Raw genomic sequence first — 24,439 nt, forward strand, 5'->3', positions numbered from 1 at the left:
ATCAGCATATGATATGTTTAGTGCTAGCAAAAGTATCAAACGTTTGTGTTTTTGCGTGTATTTACTTTCTTTGTAGACTTTATTAGGGTACTCACAATGTCATATTTTGGACGTACTGTTTCAGTTGCACGATGTAGCACATGGGATAAACATGGAATGACCTTTATATTACTGTAAATATTTTAATTGCTTTTTCAGCCTTCATCATATACAGGGCAAGATCACTGAACAACAATAGCGCTTTTTTGTTTAAGCTCATTAGCCACAACATACCTAAACAGAAGCATCATATTACTGCTGCATTTTAATACACAACATTTTAGCAAACACAACTTCCTTACTTATTGGTTACAGGGGTAGGAGCACAATGACTTTTGAAAGATGGGGGAGAGACTGCGCAGGGAGAATCACATTCCATCACTTTGTGCAGTACTGACAATATTAGCTTTGTGCCGATGATCCGCATTAGCACAGAAATGTCACACTGAACTCGGAACTAACAAGCTGAAGTGCAAGCTCATACTAAAAGTAGCCCACTCTCAAATAATGTACTCTTTGAAATAAACAACTATTACTACCTAACAAAGACATGTAGGAGCCACAAAGTCCACCGACTTCTACCGATCGAAACAATACCTCAGATTACGAAAACGTTGATAGACTACACAATTTTTTTCTGTTTACAATTACTCACACACATCCACCCGTGAACTAAATATGCTTTGTACAGTGGTTTGCTGTTTGCTAAATTTTGCAGCGCACCAGATGAGCTTGTCGCGATCTGTCGTCACTTAATTTTCCAGCTATTAAATTTGCAATATATCAACCCATGCAGTCAGTAGTTTCGCCTAGAGACACACCTATCCTCGAGGCTTTTGTTTTGTACGACTTTGTACACATAAGGAGAGGTGGGCTGCTGAGTGGTGCTGCAAGTGTCGTCGTAGGAAAGCTGGACTGGACCGGAAATGATTAGCGAACTAGTTAACTCAATAAGCACAAAATTGACTTAACTTGTGTTTTTCCAAACGTATGAAGCTCTACAGTTAGTGCAGTAAGAAAAAGAGTCCAGCTATTACAGTGTCAACTAGCACGAGGATCGCAACACTACAGCACGAAATACGGTGTCGAGGTGAGGTGGCTCCGAGTCGCTGCCGCCGGCCGTACTGCACTGCAGCTCCAGAGGGCGCTCCTGGTGCTGAGCTGCTGAGGGTGTGGCGCAGCGGGCGCGCTCCATTGCCTCCACCAGATGCCGCGAGCCTGCGATCGGTTCTGCTACCAACTGTGGAAAGCCCGTGTGGTGATATCGATGATTGCTCCTCTTCAAGTATCACAATAGAAGGATTTTGCATTTGCTTAGTCGGTATTTCGCTAACAATTGATTGAACACATTGCATTATTGCCTCTTTCTTTAGTTGAGTCTGCCGGCCGGCCGAGCGGCTCTAGGCGCTACAGTCTGGAACCGCGCGATCGCTACGGTCGCAGGTTCAAATCCTGCCTCGGGCATGGATGTGTGTGATGTCCTTAGGTTAGTTAGGTTTAAGTAGTTCTAAGTTCTAGGGGACTGATGACCTCAGAAGTTAAGTCCCATAGCGCTTAGGGCCATTTGAACATTTTGTAGTTGAGTCTGTGCTGTGTGACAGCTGTATGACATGCTGATCTACTTGGAACATTTTAGAGTATTTTGTCTACAAACGAAATAAACACTACATAAACACTATTTCCTCACGCGCACGTTATCTGAGCTTAGTAAGGATTAAACAATGTGGCTTTGTATGTCCTGAATGAGGGAGTGAAAAATGATGTATGAAATACAGTACTGTCTAGTAATGATGAGGTAAATAGACAACTACTTTCTAATGTACTCTCCAGGTCGTTATGACCCGTCCTTATCACTTGTCACGCATGGAGATATTTGGCAGAACTAAAGTACGTGTGAACCCAGGCCCTGCAAGGTACAGAGATCCCGGATGAAGTCTCGATTAGACATCGTAATAGCAGCCGTCATATCCTAAAATATTTCAGTGCGTAAGGCGTAGACTCTACTCTAAAACACACAAACCTGTACGAACTATTACATGTACGAACTCTTTTTATTACAGAATCACCATACATATTGGGTTCAAGTGTGTAGTTGGTAACGTTGCAAAATCCTCTACGATTACGAAGATCCTGGCAATGTAATCACAAACTAAATGAAATTAATCTTGACAAACATGAGAAAAGAACCCCCAGCGTAACTTACAATAACAAGATCACGAAACAATTTACCGTCCAAAATATCACATTCACAACACTTCAATAAGACTTCTTGTCTAGGATATTTTAGCTGAACAATAACGTATATTTACTAGTAGTTTTCCCTAGTTTTATCCTCTATCAACACACACGCGACACGTGGCTAGCATTAATACGAGGGAATGAGAAGCAGATACGTAACGCAATTCTAATATCCAACAGAACTGAAGAGCACACACATGTTAGTGACTCCCTTACTGAGCGCCTGAGCAGACGCGATATTTAATGTGCTTTGTCGGCGGCTGCTGTGGTCAGCAGTGGCGTATGATGAAGGCAGTGCGTGCGCACCTGTAAACCTCAATACTGTTCTGGCCTTGACTGAATCAGCAGTCGGAAACTGCTCAGAGTTTTCGTGAGACGAAAAACTATGCTTTTCCCTAGCTAAATTATTGGCAATGTCCACTCCCTTTGTCTTAGCGACGTGTACAGTTCTGCCCTCTTTAAATTGTTCCGCAGAAGGTAACTAACTCGGTTCGAAATCCCTGATGTCCACTCCGGAGATGTTGCGAAATTTTCAAAACCTGTGAACGCAAGTGCTCACTAAAAAGCTGTTCTAGGCCGACAGAACTGGAAGTGATCTGTCTACACATGGCCCTGGTCTGAAGACACCTTTCCCCCTTCTACACACGGACACGGTCTGTATATCTTTCTTGTTCCCCTCAGTGCATCTTGTGTTCATCCCCTACCACAAGTTGTAGCGGTCAATGTTGATTGTTGTACTACTTGCTTCGTTTCTTGGCCCAACAAAGCTTGACAAGCGTATTGTGGTGGAAACTATTTCCTCCTGGCCTATGCATTCATGTTTCGCTCCTATACTCTGAGACTCCGCCCCTACACGAGCTGTCCATGTGAAACTTCAGGTTCTGCATGCTCTTATCACGTGATACGCGAGTATTTGTTAACAATAGCGGTTCTTTCCAATATAGCCTGTTGTCTGTTTCGAAAAAAAAAGAAACATAGCGACAATATTTTTTATTCTTTTCAAAGACCTTCCATTGTGATTCTGAAAGTATACTTTTCCTAGAAGGTTTCCCAGGTATCAGGTACGGTCTTTCTACATGTTTTCTGTCCAGTCATCTCCGGCCAATAGTTAACTTTATTTTTTGTTATCACCTCTTTTCGTAAATGCGAATTTGTCTTCTAAGAGCATATAACAGTAATTTGCTGTGAGTACTGGGACAAAGAAGGTACAAGGCCACTGTGCATTGTTGTCAGATGGGTCAAAGATGGTGGCGATGACGTCATCCAAGATGGCGACGTATAGACTTAGCATCAACGCATGACTTCATCTAAGATGGTGGCCATGGCGTCATTCAAGAAGCTGCTTTTGGCGAGAATTTTGAATTTTGACGGAAAAGTGCCATGCACCTTTCCCCCAGAAAAATGGCGGCAGGTTCAAATTCCAGCAGGATAATACATCACACTGCGGTCATCTCTACTAAGCTAAGAAAATCGCAGGAACATAGCTCACTTGGCCTAACTCCACTAACCTAAGTCACCCAACTGCCACTTCTTCCTACGAACTGGAGCTAAGTTTGAATTTTGGTGGTAAACAAAGGTCAATTCGCTAAGAAAATGGCCTTAAAGAAAGGGCACATGGACTAACCTTATTCATCCCACTGCCACCTCCTCCTAAGGATTCATCGGAAAAGGACTTGGACATGTCTTTATTTAATCATTTTCATGCAGTAGGGCCATCTGGTGTGTTGACAACGAGGTCAAGACTCCAACTGACTTAGTACACATCGCCACCAACAGAGGGCGCTCTCATCTGTGACATAATCCAAGATGGCGGCAGACAGTGTGTTCGCCATGTTATCTAGGACATAGCCAGAGCACGATCCCATTATGTAATCCACGATCATTGTTCGCAGTATGTGAGACACATGACACACCTGTAGTCAGGTGCTGAGAAAGAGAGATGCAGCAATGCTTTCTCTTTCAGGTGTTTATACCTGGGCATGCGCCACACGTATAGCCCACTAGCGTGTGAATGCTGGCATCATAGCCTCTAGCCCGCACGTTCATACTGGCGCCATAGATCATCTTGGAGAAATATGCAAACCGTATCAACTGAACACATGTGGCGCATCTATCATATGAATTAACTAAGTACTTTATTCCAATCGAATTTTAATGATATTCGATAACTGAATGTACCACTTGGAAATTCAATGATCAAATGGGGAATCTGAGGTTTTCCCACCAGGAGCGCACCGATCATTCATTCATGACGTAGCAACCTCCAGCCCTAGAATGCTGCACTCATATTGGCTACTGCATTAGTGACGTGATTCGACGTCATAGAAACTATATAAGCCAGAGCACAACCGAACTCACCCTCAGTCTGCCTCTGTTCTTCGTTGAGTGTTCAATCACTGTACTTTCGTGTGCATCAAGGAGCGTACGGGCAGCACCAGCAGCAGCGACAGCGGCAGCAGCAGTGACAAGTGCCTCTGAGGAGATGAAGATCAATTACCTGGTAAGTACTTTTTCAGTGTTCAAAAATCGGTTTGAGCCACATTCCACAGACTGCTGAATCCTTTAACGGATTGTATGTGTGTTACGTCTGTTTTGGACCGCTCTCTACACAGACTGCTGCATCATTTAACGCATTCTACGCTTGTTATATCTGTTTTGGACCGCTCTCAGCATAGATTGCTGCATCCTTTAACGGAATGTATGTGTGCTACATCTGTTTTGGACCGCACTCTGCACAGATTTCTGCATCCTTTAATTGATTGTATGTGTGTTATATCTGTTTGGGACTGCACTCTGCATAGATTGCCGCGTCCTTTAACGGGTTGTATGTGTGTTATATCTGTTTTAGACCGCACTCTGTACAGATAGCTACATCCTTTAACAGACTGTATGTGGACTCAATTATAACTTTCTTGAGCGACTGTGATGACTGTGATATGGCTGATTATGAATGATCATTAATAAAATACTAGTAACTAACTTTCCTCCTCACCAGAAACCAGTATATACACAATATTCATTAAAATTATGGCACCAACATCTTCCTGATGCGAAACTAATCCATCAGACATACTACTAAACTAGCAAGAACACAGACTACATAGCTACATGCTGTAAGAATTATTTTCCACGTCGAATTGAAGACAGAAGTAAATACGCTAGATAAGATAAAACTGTAAGAAGCCGTCCGTTTCGTCGGTCCGCAAGCGTTTGAAGACACAAGAAAAAGTGCGGTAGTCATATGCTTTTGTAAGTCTTTCATCTATTAAAGTAGAATGCCATTCTTGAGTAACTCAACGAATAACAAGCGCTTCTGAGACTTCGTAATGTTTAACTAACCGCAGTAACAAAATAAAAGAACAAATATCAGAAGAAAGAAGTCTCTATCCCACGGTAAATATTAATGTCCTACTTCATACAAAAACCCAATAGCAGCAGTATATCATGAAACTGTCTTACAGTGAACTGTGCTTCAGCAACCAACTGAAGAAAAGGTGCCTACAATTAGCCGTAATATCCGAACCAAAACAAAACTTTCTGTTCTGAATCATAATAAAACTGAGATAAACGTATTATGTTCAGACAGCCACGCAAAGAGAATGACACAATTTTACAAACATTACAAGCAAATCCTGGTTGTTGTATGCGCGGAATTTTAATGAGACGTAACGCATCAAAAAATCAGTAGATTCCAATACTTGGTGATGCGTATGATGTTTACAGGAACAAACTGAAAGTTTCACTTGAAACTCTGATAGTGAATGTGAGTATTGTAAGGTAGCAAACAGTTATCGTGGCAGACGTCCATTACAGATTTTGTGGCGGCGTTCGTAGCGACAACAATTCGCTGTGGAAACGGCTTACGTAGTCACCGCCACACTTTTAATAGCGGGCCGACCGGTCTGCTGGAACAGTGAACAGAAAGATGAAAACCCAAACACTCTGATTAAATAAAAGACGGTACTTATCTTTATTAACGAAGATACAGAAACACAGTAGTGAACTCCGTGTCTACAGAAATCTGTCTAGTTCGAGTCGGAGCGGCTAGGTCAGCGCCGGCTGACGACAAACAACAACTCTGCTGCGACGGACACACAACTGACTAGCAAGTACACAATTCGGTGGCGAGTATACAACTGAGCGGCGAATACAGAACTGTCCTAGCGCTCGCGACTCCAGCGCTTAAGAAACCAGAAGCCAGCGGTGGCGCGCGCAGACTTGCGGCGATTTCCTGTCTCGCTGGCGCTGCTTATGCGGACGGCGTCCGGACTTTGATGCTGCCAACCATTTGGCAGCGGGCTCGGGTGGCATTACTGGCTAGGATATAACACTCCTCCCCCCCCCCCCAAATCGCCGCACCGTCGTTGAATAATGACGTGGCGAGCGTCGACGGCGGGGGAGGGGTCTGGCCGCAGGCGTAGCAGAAGAGACCGGGGCGGAGACTGTTGTCGGTGGCAGTCCCCGGTCCGTACCCCAGCATTGGCTGCGCGGGGCCTCGGGAAACACCGACTGAAAACCGAGGTCAGGGCGCACGCCTGTGACCACAGGCGCAGCTTCTGGTACTGGACGCGACGGGGCGTCGGGACCCACGAAGATAGGCAGCGTCTCCTGACGCTGCGTCGACGGCTGCTGAGTGGGCGCCGGACAAGGCGCTGCGGTGTCAGACTCCTTGGGGGTGCCCAAGGAAAGCGGCTGCAGGACAGAGTGCACAGCCACCGCTTGGGAAGGCGGCCCGGCTGATGGGTCGACGTCCATCAGCTCCGAAGGCGGTGGCGACTGAAGAGGGACCACAGGCGCCGGAGCGACCACCTGGGGCGCTCCCGGATGAAGCTGCGCGGGAGGCATCAACGGGACGGGCTGTCGGCGTGGTAGCGGCGACGGCTGCTGCTGCCCTGGGGGCGGCAGCGAAGTCGGAAGGCGCGGCTGGAACCTGCCGCGGACCAAATCTGTGGACAAAGAACGAGCGGCAGAATCCGGGCGGCCAGCGCGGCGCAACTGGTTCTGATGCCTCCTGTGCACCCCAGTAGCACCTTGAACAGTATAAAAACCGCGACCCTGGACACTTATCACGGTACTACGTTCCCAACGACGGCGACCGTGATAAACTCTGAAAAAAACGGCGTCGTTGCGCAGAAAACGCGTGCGATGCTCAGAAGCGGCGGGTCGATCCGGGGGGTGCAACAACCGTAGTAGGGTGCGATGACGACGGCCGTGGAGAAGCTCCGCAGGCGAAGGGCCGTCGCGTGGCGTGGTCCGGTACGACGACAGGAACTCGATGAGGGCCTGCTGACGGGAGTGCGTAGCACGAAGGCGGTCCATATGATCCTTGAATGTGCGTACAAAACGTTCCGCTGCACCATTCGATTGAGGGTGGAACGGCGGAGTAAGAACATGGCGAATGCCATTGGCAGAACAAATACTTTCAAATTCAGCAGAGGTAAATTGTGGACCATTGTCAGACACTAAAACTTCTGGAAGACCCTCAATACAAAAAATTGAAGTCAACGCCTGTATAGTTTGTGCAGACGTTGTAGACTGCATGGGCACAACAAACGGAAAATTACTAAATGCATCGATCACGATGAGCCAACGAGAATTCCAATATGGACCAGCGAAATCAATATGTACTCGCTGCCAGGGACCGGCCGGGCGTGCCCACTCAAAATAGCGTTGAGGCGGAGCAGCTTGGTGTTCGGCACACGTCGAACAATCTGTAGACATCTGCGCAATCTGCTTATCAATGCCGATCCATGTACAATGACGGCGGGCAAGCTGCTTGGTGCGGACCACTCCCCAATGACCTTGATGCAACAAGTCGAGGACCTTGGATTGGAGCACTTGGGGAACCACTACACGAAGCTGGTCATTCTCGGTGCGTAACAGCAAAACTCCGTGCGAAACAGACAACAGATGACGTTGCGGATAATAGCGACGAACCACAGGATCCGATATGTCCTTTGCCTTGGACGGCCAACCACGTTGAACAAAACGTAATAGTAAACTCAGATGAGGATCCGTAGCTGTCTCACGTGCCACCTGACGATAATCAATCGGAAAATCCCGGAGGGATTGATGCTCATCGGCGTCAATCTGATGGCAAGAGTCGTCAGAGGAATCGAAGACATCATCCGCAGCAATCGGCAATCTAGAAAGCGCGTCAGCGTTTGCATGCTGAGCTGTAGGGCGATACAGTATCTCATACTGGTATTGTGATAACAAAAGAGCCCAACGTTGTAGTCTCTGAGCTGTCCGCTGAGGAACTGGTTTAGACGGATGAAACAGTGGCGTCAGGGGCTTGTGATCTGTTACTAAATAGAATGGTCTACCATAGAGGTAGCGATGGAATTTTGTGACACCGAACACAATAGCCAACGCTTCCTTGTCCAATTGGCTATAATTACACTGAGCTTTGTTTAGCAATTTAGATGCGAACGCAATAGGACGTTCGGTGTTACCGACTCGGTGAGATAACACAGCACCGAGGCCGAAAGAAGAGGCATCACAAGTTAACACCAGAGGCTTGTTAGGGTCGTAATGGACCAGACAACGATCATTCAATAAAGCCTCTTTAAGCTGCTGAAAGGCTGATTGGCAATCAGCTGACCACACCAACGGAACATTCTTACGGCGGAGACGATGCAACGGTGCAGCAATCTGTAATGCATTAGGTATAAACCTAATATAATATGTCAATTTGCCAAGAACTGCTTGCAATTCATGCACACTGCGAGGGGCAGGCAAATCACGAATAGCTGCTAAATGTGACTGGGAGGGATGAATGCCTTGAGCATTAATAACATGTGCCAGATACTCCATCTCCGTAAGGAAAAATGAACATTTATCAATGTTGCAACGTAGGCCTGCCTGAGACAACACTGTAAACAAACACTCGAAATTACGGAAATGTTCAGCAGGCGTCCGACCGGACACAACAATATCGTCTAAATAGTTGCAACACGATGGCACATTAGCCAGAAGTTGTGACAAAAAACGCTGAAAAACAGCTGAAGCTGACGCACAACCAAAAGGCAAACGCAGAAAACGGAACAACCCCAACGACGTGTTTATGACAAAATACTGTTGTGATTGCTCGTCGAGGGGCAATTGCAAATATGCTTCACGGAGATCAATTTTGGAAAAGAAACGAGCTTCCCCTAACTTATCCATCAGCTCGTCCGGTCTAGGCAAAGGAAAAGAATCAATGACAGTCTGAGGATTAACTGTCGACTTAAAATCAGCACACAAACGTAACTTGCCAGACGGTTTCTTTATAATAACTAAGGGAGAAGCCCACTGGCTCGCTGAAACGGGTTGAATAACACCGTCGTTTTGCCAACGGCGAAGTTCATCTGCTACAGGTGCCCGGAGGGCATGAGGCACTGGACGAGCACGAAAAAATCGAGGCTGAGCATTATCTTTTAACGTAATATGAGCGGCAAAGTTCGCAGCACAACCTAGTTCGTCTTTAAATATGTCACTGTATCGTTTACACAAATCGGTTATGCTGTCTTGAGGAACAACAACAGAATTAATTTGCAACACATTGTCTTGGATAGACAGGCCAAACAAGTCAAAACAGTCTAATCCGAAAATGTTTACACTGTCTGTAGCGCGGAGCACTGTGAATGAAACTGTTTTTGTATTGCCACGGAATGTGGCTGGCACGCTACATACACCTAACACAGGAATTTGTTCTCCACTATAAGTAGCCAAAGAATGTTTTGCCGCTGAAAGTTTAGGGCGGCCGATAGCCGCATACGTAGCACCATTTATGAGAGTCACAGACGCACCAGTGTCTAATTGAAAATTGAAGGTCTTATCCTGGATGCGTAGTTTCACAAATAGTTTATTACACTGTCTCTGAATCGGTGCAGTGGAGACGGAAGACACAAAATCAGCGCGTTTAGCGCGTGTTCGCTGCTTACGACAACTCGTGGGTTGGGCGGGTGGAACAACAACTCCCGCTTCACTTGCAGTCTGTACATTACTTTTTACAGCGTTTGAATTACGCTTGGGCCGCATAGCAGAGGGCTGGGTGGGTGGCTTGTTGCGAACAAGTTTATTACCCACACGAACCGTGGAAGAGTCTTTAAACGCGACCTTCTGGGCGGGCTGGCTTTGAAGAACATGAATATCCATGGGCTGGGCAGCACTAGAATTGTTCTTGCGTTTACGCAAACAAACAGTCTGGATGTGTCCTTTCCTTTGACAAAAGTGACAAACCGCGTTTCTTAACGGGCAACGTCCACGAGGATGAGCAAGAACACACTTAGGGCAAGACTGAACTCTATCATTTTGCACACGCGGCTGACGAATGTGTTTAACATGACGCGGCCGGCTAGTGTTTACAGTCTCACTCTGCCGGTGGGGCCGCGGGCGTGACATAACTTGCTTAGCACAGGCAATTTGAGAAATACATGGCTGATCTAACTCACACTCAGCATAGTCAAAAGTATCTTGGGCTTCAATGATGTTCATCACAGTCTCTAATGACGGGTCAGGCAACTTTAGGATAGCAGCACGAATACGAGAATCTGCAATGTTTTGAGTAATAGCGTCTCGTAACATGACATCACTGTAGGAAGCTCCACACACACAATTAAATCGGCACTGACGGGTGAGGCCCCGTAAATCTGTTAACCACTGTTTATTAGATTGATGTGGCAGTTTCTTTAATCGGAAGAACTTGAATCTGGCTGCTGCCACATGAACTCGCGACTCGAAATACTCAGGAAGCTTGTTAACAACAACGTCATAGTCTAAAGCTTCTGGCTTGGATTCCGGGAACAACTTACAAAGTAGTCGATAGACTTCCACGCCTGCAGTGGAAATTAAATAAAGCTGCCGCTCAGTACCCGTGATTTTGTAGACTGTCATGTGCGCCTGCAACTGCGCGAAATATTCTCGCCATTCTTCTCTTGATGCATCAAAAGCACGGAAAGGTGGTGCTGCCTGTGCTTGTTCCTGTTGTGTTGGAGGATTAGCCGCTTGTTTGGCGATTGCTTCCACCAGACTTTGTATTTGATGACTCTGTAACAAGATCAACTGTTGTAATTCGGCAGACATAGTGAACACAAATTAAACCAGCCCCCAAAATTTTATCGCTATAATTAGTATAACCAGAAACAAGTTGAACCAGCCCTGCACACTTGGTGATGCGTATGATGTTTACAGGAACAAACTGAAAGTTTCACTTGAAACTCTGATAGTGAATGTGAGTATTGTAAGGTAGCAAACAGTTATCGTGGCAGACGTCCATTACAGATTTTGTGGCGGCGTTCGTAGCGACAACAATTCGCTGTGGAAACGGCTTACGAAGTCACCGCCACACTTTTAATAGCGGGCCGACCGGTCCGCTGGAACAGTGAACAGAAAGATGAAAACCCAAACACTCTGATTAAATAAAAGACGGTACTTATCTTTATTAACGAAGATACAGAAACACAGTAGTGAACTCCGTGTCTACAGAAATCTGTCAAGTTCGAGTCGGAGCGGCTAGGTCAGCGTCGGCTGACGACAAACAACAACTCTGCTGCGACGGACACACAACTGACTAGCAAGTACACAATTCGGTGGCGAGTATACAACTGAGCGGCGAATACAGAACTGTCCTAGCGCTCGCGACTCCAGCGCTTAAGAAACCAGAAGCCAACGGTGGCGTGCGCAGACTTGCGGCGATTTCCTGTCTCGCTGGCGCTGCTTATGCGGACGGCGTCCGGACTTGGATGCTGCCAACCATTTGGCAGCGGGCTCGGGTGGCATTACTGGCTAGGATATAACAACAGAAATCATCAATTCTGCAAAAGACAATCAAGAAGCAAGTCAGTGCGTAAAGAAATATTTGCCCGTCAATTGGGAATGTATTTTTTCTGTTTGCTTTATCCCTCCTCTGTTAACTGCAAATGCCCGCTGATTGCTTCTTTCCTTATTCCGTGGTGATACTGTAATGGACACTTTCTCCTGCATTTTCAGTGATTGATTAAATATGTAATGATAATGTGATATAAGTTTTACCACTAGTTTTTGTTATTTTGTATTTAAGTGTAAATGAGAGATGAAATACACTCCTGGAAATGGAAAAAAGAACACATTGACACCGGTGTGTCAGACCCACCATACTTGCTCCGGACACTGCGAGAGGGCTGTACAAGCAATGATCACACGCACGGCACAGCGGACACACCAGGAACCGCGGTGTTGGCCGTCGAATGGCGCTAGCTGCGCAGCATTTGTGCACCGCCGCCGTCAGTGTAAGCCAGTTTGCCGTGGCATACGGAGCTCCATCGCAGTCTTTAACATTGGTAGCATGCCGCGACAGCGTGGACGTGAACCGTATGTGCAGTTGACGGACTTTGAGCGAGGGCGTATAGTGGGCATGCGGGAGGCCGGGTGGACGTACCGCCGAATTGCTCAACACGTGGGGCGTGAGGTCTCCACAGTACATCGATGTTGTCGCCAGTGGTCGGCGGAAGGTGCACGTGCCCGTCGACCTGGGACCGGACCGCAGCGACGCACGGATGCACGCCAAGACCGTAGGATCCTACGCAGTGCCGTAGGGGACCGCACCGCCACTTCCCAGCAAATTAGGGACACTGTTGCTCCTGGGGTATCGGCGAGGACCATTCGCAACCGTCTCCATGAAGCTGGGCTACGGTCCCGCACACCGTTAGGCCGTCTTCCGCTCACGCCCCAACATCGTGCAGCCCGCCTCCAGTGGTGTCGCGACAGGCGTGAATGGAGGGACGAATGGAGACGTGTCGTCTTCAGCGATGAGAGTCGCTTCTGCCTTGGTGCCAATGATGGCCGTATGCGTGTTTGGCGCCGTGCAGGTGAGCGCCACAATCAGGACTGCATACGACCGAGGCACACAGGGCCAACACCCGGCATCATGGTGTGGGGAGCGATCTCCTACACTGACCGTACACCACTGGTGATCGTCGAGGGGACACTGAATAGTGCACGGTACATCCAAACCGTCATCGAACCCATCGTTCTACCATTCCTAGACCGGCAAGGGAACTTGCTGTTCCAACAGGACAATGCACGTCCGCATGTATCCCGTGCCACCCAACGTGCTCTAGAAGGTGTAAGTCAACTACCCTGGCCAGCAAGATCTCCGGATCTGTCCCCCATTGAGCATGTTTGGGACTGGATGAAGCGTCGTCTCACGCGGTCTGCACGTCCAGCACGAACGCTGGTCCAACTGAGGCGCCAGGTGGAAATGGCATGGCAAGCCGTTCCACAGGACTACATCCAGCATCTCTACGATCGTCATGGGAGAATAGCAGCCTGCATTGCTGCGAAAGGTGGATATACACTGTACTAGTGCCGACATTGTGCATGCTCTGTTGCCTGTGTCTATGCGCCTGTGGTTCTGTCAGTGTGATCATGTGATGTATCTGACCCCAGGAATGTGTCAATAAAGTTTCCCCTTCCTGGGACAATGAATTCACGGTGTTCTTATTTCAATTTCCAGGAGTGTATTTTAGGTATTCTAATGTTCCAAGCACTTTGGATTGTATGCCGTTTATACGTATAGAGGTTGCTTTCGCGTAGCAGGAAAACTTTTATCTGTGCAATATTTTGTTAAGGAGGAATCGGCAAATGATAGGAGTCAATCGATGATGGGGCTCGATAACCTAATGACGAACAGACAGGGCAAGTCGTTTAATTGAAAGAGTGATAATTTCGGGGAAAGTTAGGGAGTTTCTTTGTGACGAAAGTCACAAGATTTTACGTAGAGCTTGGAATCATCATAACGTGTAGAATAATACAATTTGACCATGCAGAGAAAAGCAGAGTTTTAAGTATAGACACAGATCTTCATGTTATCATCGAAGAAGAAGCGATGCAAGACAAGAAGATTTCAAGCAAAAAGATAGCAAGAAAAAATAGCAAAAAAGATGGTTCAAGACTGCAAATTTGACAGTGAATCAGTGCAGGAGAAAAGAAAGATCAGGACATCAGGAGTATGAGAAGAAATATCAGTCATCACAAAACGCTAGCGTACAGTGAATCTGCTGAGGTTGAGTACAATGAGTACTTATCGGCTTTATTTTGATTGAGGAAAGACTATGAACGTCAACAGTAATGCGGATGGTGTTGTGAAAAGTTACTGTTTAGCGGCCCACCACGGATATAGAATTTGGTCTGAGAATTGATTGTCTATTGAAAAATTACCTGTAATGAGGACCAAGACACACTTTATTTGAGGAGTGTTCTCAACACATATTTTGTTCAGACGTTAATTATAATTAGAGACATTTAAAATGAAGATTAATGAATGATATCCAGAACAATGTTAGGGCTGATATATTTTTATATTCAATGAAACAAAGATTTGTTTTGCAATTAAATGTTGTTCAAATGGTTCAAATGGCTCTGAGCACTATGAGACGATTTGTTTTGCAATTAAATGTTGTTCAAATGGTTCAAATGGCTCTGAGCACTATGAGACTTAACATCGGAGGTCATCAATTCCCTAGAAGGTAGAACTACTTAAACCTAACTAATCTAAGGTCATCACACACATCCATGCCCGAGGCAGGATTCGAACCTGCGACCGTAGCACTCGCGCGGATCCTGACTGAAGCGCCTAGAACCGCTCGGCCACCACGGCCAGCTTAAATGTTGTTTTCAAGCTATTAGAGAGTGTATGATCTCCGTATAGTCAATATTTTTCTTGTACTTTAAAAGGGAACAGTTGGTGGTGGTTAAGTCCTGCATAAAGTTTGCCTTCCCTGCGAAAATGGATAATTCTCAGTTGTTATAATGTAGTCGGGCTACTGCCAGTGACGATTCTCAGACCCTGACACTAAAAAAGTGCAATGGACTTTCAATTTGATGTTTGAAATAGTCCGTTTGTCAGAAAAGCTTCAGGACAGGGTATTTTAAAGAATCGAAAACTGTACTTACCAAGTCATGATCGTAGCCCCGATCCACGGTTGCAAACCTACAAACAGTTGCCAACGTTGTTGCTGGAGGTCTTAAGAACAAGCAAGCAGGGAAATTTTCAAATGTGGTGCTCGTAAGTTTATTTCTCACAGCCTATTGGATACCTGCGATATCTTGATGCAACTCTCCATTCAGTCACCTCTTCACTCGCTGAAACAAGGAAAAAATCGGAAAGCGAGAGATCGGGCGAATATGATGGACGTGGGACGTCAATAATAGAATGTCTGACCAGATACTCGATAACAGGTAAAGCAGTAAGGGGTCTTGCATTGTCCTGCGGTAAGAAGCAGTCTTGTGAATGCTGCAAATTTGGGCGGTGATGTCGAATTGCTTGTCGCAAAATTTTCAAGACTTCGATGTAAGCAGTTAGGTTCGCTGTTTGACCTGGAGAAACATATTTGTGGCGAACTAATCCTTTAGCATCAAAGAATGAGTTCAACATTGTCTTTGTTCTCGAAGATTGTCGTTTGACTATTTTGGAGGCTCATGATCCAGAACTCCTCCATCCAGCACTTGACGCTTCATGTGAGGATGTTAACGGTAGCACCAACATTAATCACTAACAATAATCTTTGACAGAAATGTGGAATGACTCTATCCAGTACTTCAGCAGAAACTCTTCGTCTTTCCTCTTTCTGTTCGCATGTTAGTGTGTGAGTGACAACCATTGCAGTAATTTTCCGTTTGCCTATATCTTCGCATAAAATCGTAAAACACACATCAAGATTCAAATTGAGTTCTTTTGATATCACACGAACAGTTGCCAGTCGCTTGCAATAAAAGCGTCACACGCTCCACGTTTGCATCGGTGTGTGCTGTAGACGGGCGACCATGTCATGTTCGTCTTGGTCCGAATCTCTGTCTTCACGAAGCCCTTTGTGTTCTTGAAAGTGCCTCGCTTGCATTTATTGCCCAAGTTTCACTAGAGGTTTTCCCGAACTTAATACAGAGCTTTATATTCACTTTTTGTTGACGATCAGCATCCATTGTGTCAGCTTAAGTAATGTGCCAAGTGTGTTGCTAAGCACACCACTGTCACATCGTTAGTTTGCACGGAAACATGGCCGAGGTCATTTCTAGAATGCAGACATACCGGGTAACATAAAACAACATTTGTTCCTTTTTCGTATTCCAAACTCAGAAACAAAAAACCTTGTCCTGGAACTTTTCTGACAACTGAAGCAATTAAAAATATTTACCGCTAGTTGACTTTCCTTTTACTGAAATCAGTTTGAATGTTCCTAGGATCTAGCTTTCCTCTGATTAGTAAGATATGGGTAGTAGTTGTGCATTAATACAGAATATGATCTTCTCTCAGTGGCGATCTTGTAATACCACAAAATGTGTAATTATATTAATGGAGCAGCCCTCTCAAAATAAGTAGCTTAATAACACAAAAGTATCGTATTTCATTATTCATCATGGGCAACTAATTCTGAATGAAATGTAAATTGAATTGGCCACGAGAGTATGTAACTTGTTACCTCCAATAAATGCTTCGAAAAATGTTTAGTAACTAACGGATATTAACTCACAAAAACTGTGCTTCCTTTAACTGAATCCGTCATTGGTATGGATTTGAAATAAAACATAAAGGATTTATTACTTTGGTTATTATTGTGCCTCATATACAAAAAATCCCCATAAGGATATCGACTAAAGTAAGACGAATCACATGTTGTCCTTAGCACAGACCTTCAAAAATCAGTTTTTCAACGGATATTAGGAGGTCGTGCCAAGTACAGCTTACTCGGTGAATGAAATACCGACTTGCTAAAGCCGACAGCAAGACAAAGCCATTTCATAAACAGAACGCAAGCTGTTTCAAAGAATCGTATTCATAAGGGTGACTCTAGCCTGAGCTAGACAGATTCGCACTAGCCAACATGGCTCTCCCACTGCCAGCTTTTCGTAGTGCATAACTGTTAGATTTGCCCAGATTCATGGCACAAGGGGAGCTTTGTTCTCAATAAAGTGTCTGACACCTACAAAGTATTGCTGATTCTCTCTCTCTCTCTCTCTCTCTCTCTCACACACACACACACACACACACACACACAGACACACACAAGCGCGCGCGCGCGTACACGCACACGTGTGTGTGTGTGAATAGAGGTACACACCTGTTTATGTGTGCATGTAAAAGCAGCAATATTCCTCAGCACGTGTAAATGCAGGCACTTTCAACAACACATTATTTCACGCTATGAGACGAACATCTTATCCATACCATACTCATGGACACATGAATAAGAAGCCTTCATTACTGCTCTGCTTTAATATGGCCAATGATTTTGGTGCTAATAACTTGGTTGGCTGGGGCACTATTGCGCTTATTAACCTTATCATGTACACTATCACATCAGGCCACGTAACGAAAGTCAGTCAGTGGGTTCAAAGGTGAGAGAAAAAGTCCCTAGCAGATAACTGAGATGAAACAAACGGAATCTATACAATTTGTCAAATATGCAAATATAATCAGCAACTTTCATCAGACTCTCTTAAAACTGGAGAGCAGTAAACAGAAGAACACATTCCAAGCTGATAACTTTTCACAACCTCTACTATTAGGAAGTCGTACTTATTCAGAAAGTTTAATCAGAATTAAAAATTTCGGTATCCATTAAATATTAGAAAATTTCTTTGCTAAATAGTCTCGATAAATTTTAACATGTTTCTCCTGAAATTATCACAATGTCTGTGAGAGTAATAATTGTATTCTACGCTCTTGAGTAATAACATTAGTAATAATTTTACACATGTAACACTAATCTAGTAATATGTGAGAAGTTTCTAGGAATAATACTTGAAGGCTGTTACCCATATCGAAGACATGACTTAAATATGATTTAAACTATTTACAATTAATAGTAGAAGTTGTACAAACTCCTTATATTGTGAAAGCTCTTGCATAAGAGACAAATGTAAATCTTCACAAAAATGAAAGTGTACACGATTTAGCCAAAGCTATGGCCTCACTGCGGTCGTGATGTAAGAGAACATCAACAACTAATACGTGCAAGTAATTCAAATTACAAAAATAATACAAAAATATGATATTAAACGGTGTAAAATGTTAACTCAAAATATAGCCTCGCTGTGGATATGATGTAAATGAAACATTCATAGTTATTAGAGTTATTCTAAAAAGCTCAAGCTTAAGGTTACTCTCAATAACTAACTTACAGGTATGTAATTTGCGTTTACTACCCTAACTATTTTGTAAATCTGGACACACATCTCATTCATGCTCTTCTTTGGCGTAGAATTGTACGTACCAAAAAACAGAAGATTACTGTTTCTGCAACTTCATCATGGTCGCATGAAGGACACATTACATGCGTAAAGTCACTATGTCGATGGAGACCATCTAGATACAAAAGATAGAACAAATCGTAATACTCGAGACGCGATTATCTATCACACCAGCGACATTATTGCAAAAGATAGTGAAGTGGCTTCCAGTATGTCCTAGTCATACACAAAAGATTGTCGCAAGTAGCATGTGCAATTACTTAGCTAATGCCGTAAGAAAATATTGTTCATAGGTTAATATTTAGAGAATTATAAGATTAATTACAAAGTCTCAGTATGTGAGACCATTAATGAATCAAGATTGTCCACACTGACACATAATGGCTCAAATGGCTCTGAGCACTATGGGACTTAACATCTGAGGTCATCAGTCCCCTAGAACTTAGAACTACTTAAACCTGACTAACCTAAGGACATCACACACATCCATGCCCGAGGCAGGATTCGAACCTGCGACCGTAGCGGTCGCGCGGTTCCAGACTGAAGCGCCTAGAAGCGCTCTGCCACACCGGACGCTAATCGTTACCTTTGTGCATCAATTATACAAAAAGTATTTAAGTACATACTACAATGACAATATGTTGTTTCATTACTCTCAGAGTTGTTCGCTTCTACTTAACTTACAATATTTGTATTTAATTTAATTCATAAAAGGTGAGAATCAGAAATAACGATTTGAGAATTACGTTGACGTTTATAATTATTGTTGTATCTCGGGAAGACAAATTTTTTACGTTGGAAGGAAGCAGTAACTTTGTTATGTTCTGGAGAATATCTTATTTCTGCTTGCGGTTTCTTGTATTTTTTTATCATGTCAGGGACAAAGTTCACAGTGGGAACGGATCTGAACTTTATTCTCATTTTAATTACGCTCGGTATTCAACATATTACGTACCTTTACCCACCTTTCCTAAACGTGTATGATTGCTAGATTGTGTGTATGTCTGTGTAAATACGAACGCACGCACATCGATAAATTTAGATGGTCCTCTTCGGTTCCACCTTTGGGTCTTGGAATGGCCGTTGGGAATTTTTCAGAGGCTGCCTTGTGGTGGCAGTCTAGCGGATGGGAGCAGAGGGGAGGAGCTCTATTTGCTTGTTCATTCTTAAAGAGTGACTTCGCAATTGGTTCCTTGAAGATCGTTGCACAATAAAAACGACTGTTTCAATTTTTGACGCTTAGGAAATACTGAAAAGAGAAACCATGTGCTGTGTCTGCTGTGTCCTGACTGGAGGAGACGCTCGGTGCCACTGCAGAGTCGTTTTGTCGACTGGTCAGTTCGCCACCTCCCAGGTTTTGTCTGTCTCTGTCCTCGGAGTTGCTACAGACTGAAACTTGTTCAAAGTCAGCAAACGCTTTTCGGGGTCTGTTGAATGTGACTGCCACTGCCGTGCTCACTTGAAATGAGATTTTAGTTGTGAGATAGTAAGTGTTTCCGTGTTAGGAAGTACCTACGATTGTTAATTCATTTGTCGGAAGCATTTTTTGAGCACTTCGCTAGTGATAAATATCTGGTCGTTTAACAAAATTCAGTTAGGGAACGCCTTGTTCCTCATCCAGTCATGATTTACTTCTTGCATCGCGATCCTTATTACATTTCTTGATGTCTTTCCATTGTCGGCTGCATGTCAGTTTTCGCAGCTCGTCTGCCCTAGAGTTGGTTACTTTGTCTTCTGCTCTCTTTAAGTGTCTGCATTTTTGTATCACTTGAGTGTCCATTTTGAATTTTTGACTTAACGTAATCCTTACGGAATACTGTCGACTAAAATTGTTAAAGCAAACACCCCTCAAGGATCCGTAGTGAAAGGACTTTGTACATTATAAGTGTTTACAGGAGTTGAGTATTTCATTCCATTTCGTGAATAAATATAGCTGGGAATCAACTAGTAAGCCAAACTTCACCCTAACGTACATTCCAGCACACAATCCAATATTCCTGTGCTCATTAACACCAACTGCCTTGTAATTAAAATGTATGAGAAATGTATGTTTAAATTGTATCCCGTCATCGGCCGTTCTGAAGTTTGAGTTAGAATTCCCATTGCACACTTTAATAAAAAAATAAATTAGGACCAAATTCAATATCGTGTGACTTCAGCCAGTTTGGCGCTGTGGGTGTCAGAGAACGAAAGACGTGGGATTCCGTCCACTGGCCTCGCATAGGGTGCCTAAAGGATGCTGCGTTTTCGGAATGCTATGCAACAATTCAAGCAAAATCGCATTAATGGTTTTTATTACAAATAAGAAGAATGACGAAACCTAACTCGCATTTACAATAAGTGGTCGGAAGCGATGGGCAAAATGCAAATGAGTGTCCCTTGCTATATACAGTGTTAATGAAAGCAATTGATGTGGATCACACGTCACTGCTACCGTGGCACTCTCTGCTGGGCCGTGCTGATGCTGTCCGAATGCTGAGCGGCCGAGGCTGCTGCTGCTGTGAAACACTGGTGACATCTGCCAGGTGTGGGGCCAGTGTAGGCAGCACAGTGTGCTGTTCGTGCGCTGACCTCAGCGTTGAACTGAGTTGACTATCTTTGTGAGCTACCCTCTGACTATGGAGCGTCATCGACACCGCGGGAGTTTGGTTACTCCCTCAGGAGGTCGGGCCAACGTGTTGTCGGCCTGCGGTGGACCTGGCGGCCCAGCCCACGAATGAGGCGACTGCAAGAGTGTTCTGCAGTGTTGTAGAACATTCTGTCGATGTGCCGGAAGCGATCCCGCAGTAGCGGGGCGACTGCTTCCTTGTGAAGCAGCCTCGTTGGGTAGCGAGGCGGCTTGTGAAGGGCAAGGCGCAGCGCCCAGTTTTGGACGCGCCGGAGCGTCGCGATGTGCGTGTTGGCAGCGTTGCCCCACACCACGGCAGCGTACTCTAGTATCGGCCGAACAAGGGCCAGGTACAGAGTGAGGCCGTGTCGTGGAGGGAGTGTGGAGGAAGGGTTGAGCAGTGGGTACAGCGCACGAAGGCGCTTCACTGTTCGCCCCCTGACGTTAAGGACGTGAGGCAGCGACGTCAGGTGCCGCCGAGCGCCACCCCGAGGTATCTGTCAGTCCGCAACCGTGGGATGGGGCCTCCCACGATCGTGACCGCCTGTAGGTGCGGAGGCAGCCTCTTTCTGCTGAAGACAATGGCCTGGCTCGTCGCAACGTTAAATTTTAAATGCCATTTAGTGGACCAGGCACCCTGGAAGTCACATCCGAGCTGGAGACGGCGGCGCATCTCGTCCGCGTTCATGCTACGGGTGAACAACGCAGTGTCGTCAGCATAAAGCGCTAACTCCAAGCGTGCCACCCGCGGTGCGTCGGCGGTGTAGAGGGAGTAAAACCGGGGGCCGAGAACCGACACCTGTGGTACTCCCGCGTGAATCTGCCGGTCGGTGGAGATGCCTCCGTCTGCTCGCACGTGGATTGTTCGTACTGAGAGATAGGAGCGCAGCAGTACCGCGTGTGACGTCGGTACTCCGTGTACAAAGAGTTTATACACGAGGCCGTCGTGCCACCCGCAGTCGAAGGCCTCGGAGACGTCGAGAAGCACTGCCCATAGGTACTCCCGCGTCTCCAGCGCTCGCATCGCCTGCTCCACTAGGCGCTACAGCTGCTGGCTGGTCGAATGGCCGCTCCGGAACCCGAACTGCTGCTCAGGGATGACCTGCTGGTCCGTGCGTCTGATGCAGTGGAGGCGGCGGGGGCCGCTGAGGCGGCCTCCGTCACAGGGGCGGCTGACTGGGGCCGCTCTGGAGGTGTCGACTGCCGTGGAGCGACAGTTCCCGGCCGCAACTGCGCTGCAGCGCGAGCTGCTTGCCGCTGCCGCGGGGGAGTGTGGGTGACAGTCTGTTGCGCAGCGGCGACGCCTGCGCGGGCGGGCAACCCGCGCGTCATACGCGGCCGCTGGGGTAGCCGAAATCTCGGGCGAAGCCGTGGACGACGCGGTCGGCTGCTATCTCTCTCCGGCGTGTTGGTCAGAGCGCTGGGAGGGGGCAGGTAACCAGCTCTCGGTGGCGGCAGCGAAGCTGGTGGAAGAGTGCACCTAACGAGAAGGCCTCGCTGCTGGATCCGGCCCGTCTTGAAAGCCGAACAGCCTCTACAACAGGCAACATGCGGTTCGCCGCGGTTACAGGAAATCGGCTTGCCCTCGCGGTAAAGGCCGCAAGATTTGCTCTCGTGCTGCCCCGCGCACTTGACGCAGCGGGGAGGCACGTAGCAGTGTCTAGAGACGTGGTCCAGCCGATGGCAGGAGAAACACTGGGCCCTTTTGCATTTGGCCCGGAGTGGTTCGACCTCAACCTTGACGCGGCAGACCCGCTGCACCTGGAAAATCGTCCGATTTTCCAGGTTATCGACGAGGACAACCTGGTACAGCGGCATATCGCGGTGGGTACGGGGAGAGTTCATCGCGCCCGTGGACCTAACGCCGAAGCCCATATCCTCCAGTTCCTCACGCAGGTAGTCCGCGGCAACTTGAGGGGAAGGTGGCGGAACACCACCTTCAGAAGTTTGAGCGGCTCGGAGGGGTGGGTGTAGCAGTGGAGGCCGTCCTTGCAGATGGCGTCCATCACCGCCCGGTACTTCTCGTGTGTCGCGGCCGTGACCTTGTAGAGGACGAGGACGTGACCACCCTGTCGAGCTTCTGTTGCAGGTCGACCAACGCGAGCAGCAATGTCGCGATACGATAAGCCCCAATCACGATAGACTACAATCCGATCTTTATCAAAGTCGGAAACGTGATGGTACGCATTTCTCCTACTTACACGAGGCATCACAACAACGTTTCACCAGGCAACGCCGGTCAACTGCTATTTGTGTTGAGAAATCGGTTGGAAACTTTCCTCATGTCAGTACGTTGTAGGTGTCGCCCCCGGTGTCAACCTTGCGTGAATGCTCTGAAAAGCTAATCATTTGCATATCACAGCATCTTCTTCCTGTCGGTTAAATTTCGCATCTGTAGCACGTCATATTCGTGGTGTAGCTATTTTAATGGCCAGTAGTGTTTACAGTAGTGTCACGGATACAGACAAGATTCAAGAATTAGTACATGTTATTTGATTGCTGTGAACTTCATATTGGATATAATTGAAGTTCAGTATTCAGTTTGTTCCTGTAATAAAGAGTATTTTAACCACGTGTGCATTTTGTATTGTAGTGAGAGGTAACTGGCCACACTGAGGGTATTGACTTAATTAATTAGTGAATCAATGTGATAGAGTGTAGGGCGTATTTCCAAGACATATAGAGCCCAGTATTTTCGGAAGGCCTGAGAGTTTCCCTAGCACCGACTACATTGGCCAGGACAAAAGAGAGTTTAATGTGGCACGCAATAGTTGATACGTGCACTAGGTTCACTTAAGAGAGAGAGAGAGACAGGCAGACAGAGAGGGAGAGATTTGGAATTTCCCAGCGGTGGTGTGTAACGGAAATTGAGTCTCATATCAGAGGGTTTCCGGCGCCTGATGCTTTTGTCCAGGGAGCTAGCGTGGCTTCTGGTCTGTGCGGCCCAGTAAATAGGTCTGGCAGTGAGGCACCAACACTGGTTTTGATGTGCAGCCCCTGACGGCGGTTTCGATGTCCACGGATGCCTCACGGTCCAGATGTTGATGCGGCTACTACCAAGGGACTCATGACGCTTCCTGTCTAACGCTGCAGCTGTGGAGAAAGCGTTGTTTTTTTTTCAGAAGAAAGTCACTACAATGTAATTAGGTTGGTGTGAAATGGAAAACCACTTAACAGTACAATAAGTTAATGAGTATTATAAATTTGGTAACCGTTGAGAGTAGGAAGAATACTGAACAATACCTTAAGGGAGGGGGAGCTGTGACACGGAAAACCACTTCGCAGAACAATAGGTTAAGTGGGGTTGTGAATATGGCAACCACGGTGAGTGGTGTGCTGTTCCCA

General features: G+C 46.1%; 1 protein-coding gene across 1 annotated transcript; it reads right to left on the reverse strand.

Annotated features, from left to right (window-relative positions):
• Positions 1–4,670: 4,670 nt before the first annotated feature.
• LOC126235603 (uncharacterized) lies at positions 4,671–22,426 on the reverse strand. The gene is made up of 3 exons (XM_049944315.1): positions 22,174–22,426; positions 6,709–7,223; positions 4,671–4,751 (listed from the first exon to the last, which is right to left on the reverse strand). Exons 1-3 carry the CDS (start codon positions 22,424–22,426, stop codon positions 4,671–4,673), a joined length of 849 nt encoding a protein of 282 aa, XP_049800272.1.
• Positions 22,427–24,439: the final 2,013 nt, after the last annotated feature.

The sequence above is a fragment of the Schistocerca nitens genome, chromosome 2, assembly GCF_023898315.1.
Source record: "Schistocerca nitens isolate TAMUIC-IGC-003100 chromosome 2, iqSchNite1.1, whole genome shotgun sequence".
Taxonomy (NCBI): domain Eukaryota; kingdom Metazoa; phylum Arthropoda; class Insecta; order Orthoptera; family Acrididae; genus Schistocerca; species Schistocerca nitens.

Bases quoted from the DNA above. Each gene is read 5' to 3' on its own strand.
- LOC126235603 (XM_049944315.1), bottom strand. From the start codon at position 22,426: ATGACGCGCGGGTTGCCCGCCCGCGCAGGCGTCGCCGCTGCGCAACAG. The intron at 7,224-22,173 runs GTTCCGGAGCGG...CTTTGTCCACAG, and splicing joins ATCCCTGAGCAGCAGTTCGG to ATTTGGTCCGCGGCAGGTTC. The intron at 4,752-6,708 runs GTCTCTTCTGCT...TCATCTCCTCAG, and splicing joins CGACAACAGTCTCCGCCCCG to AGGCACTTGTCACTGCTGCT.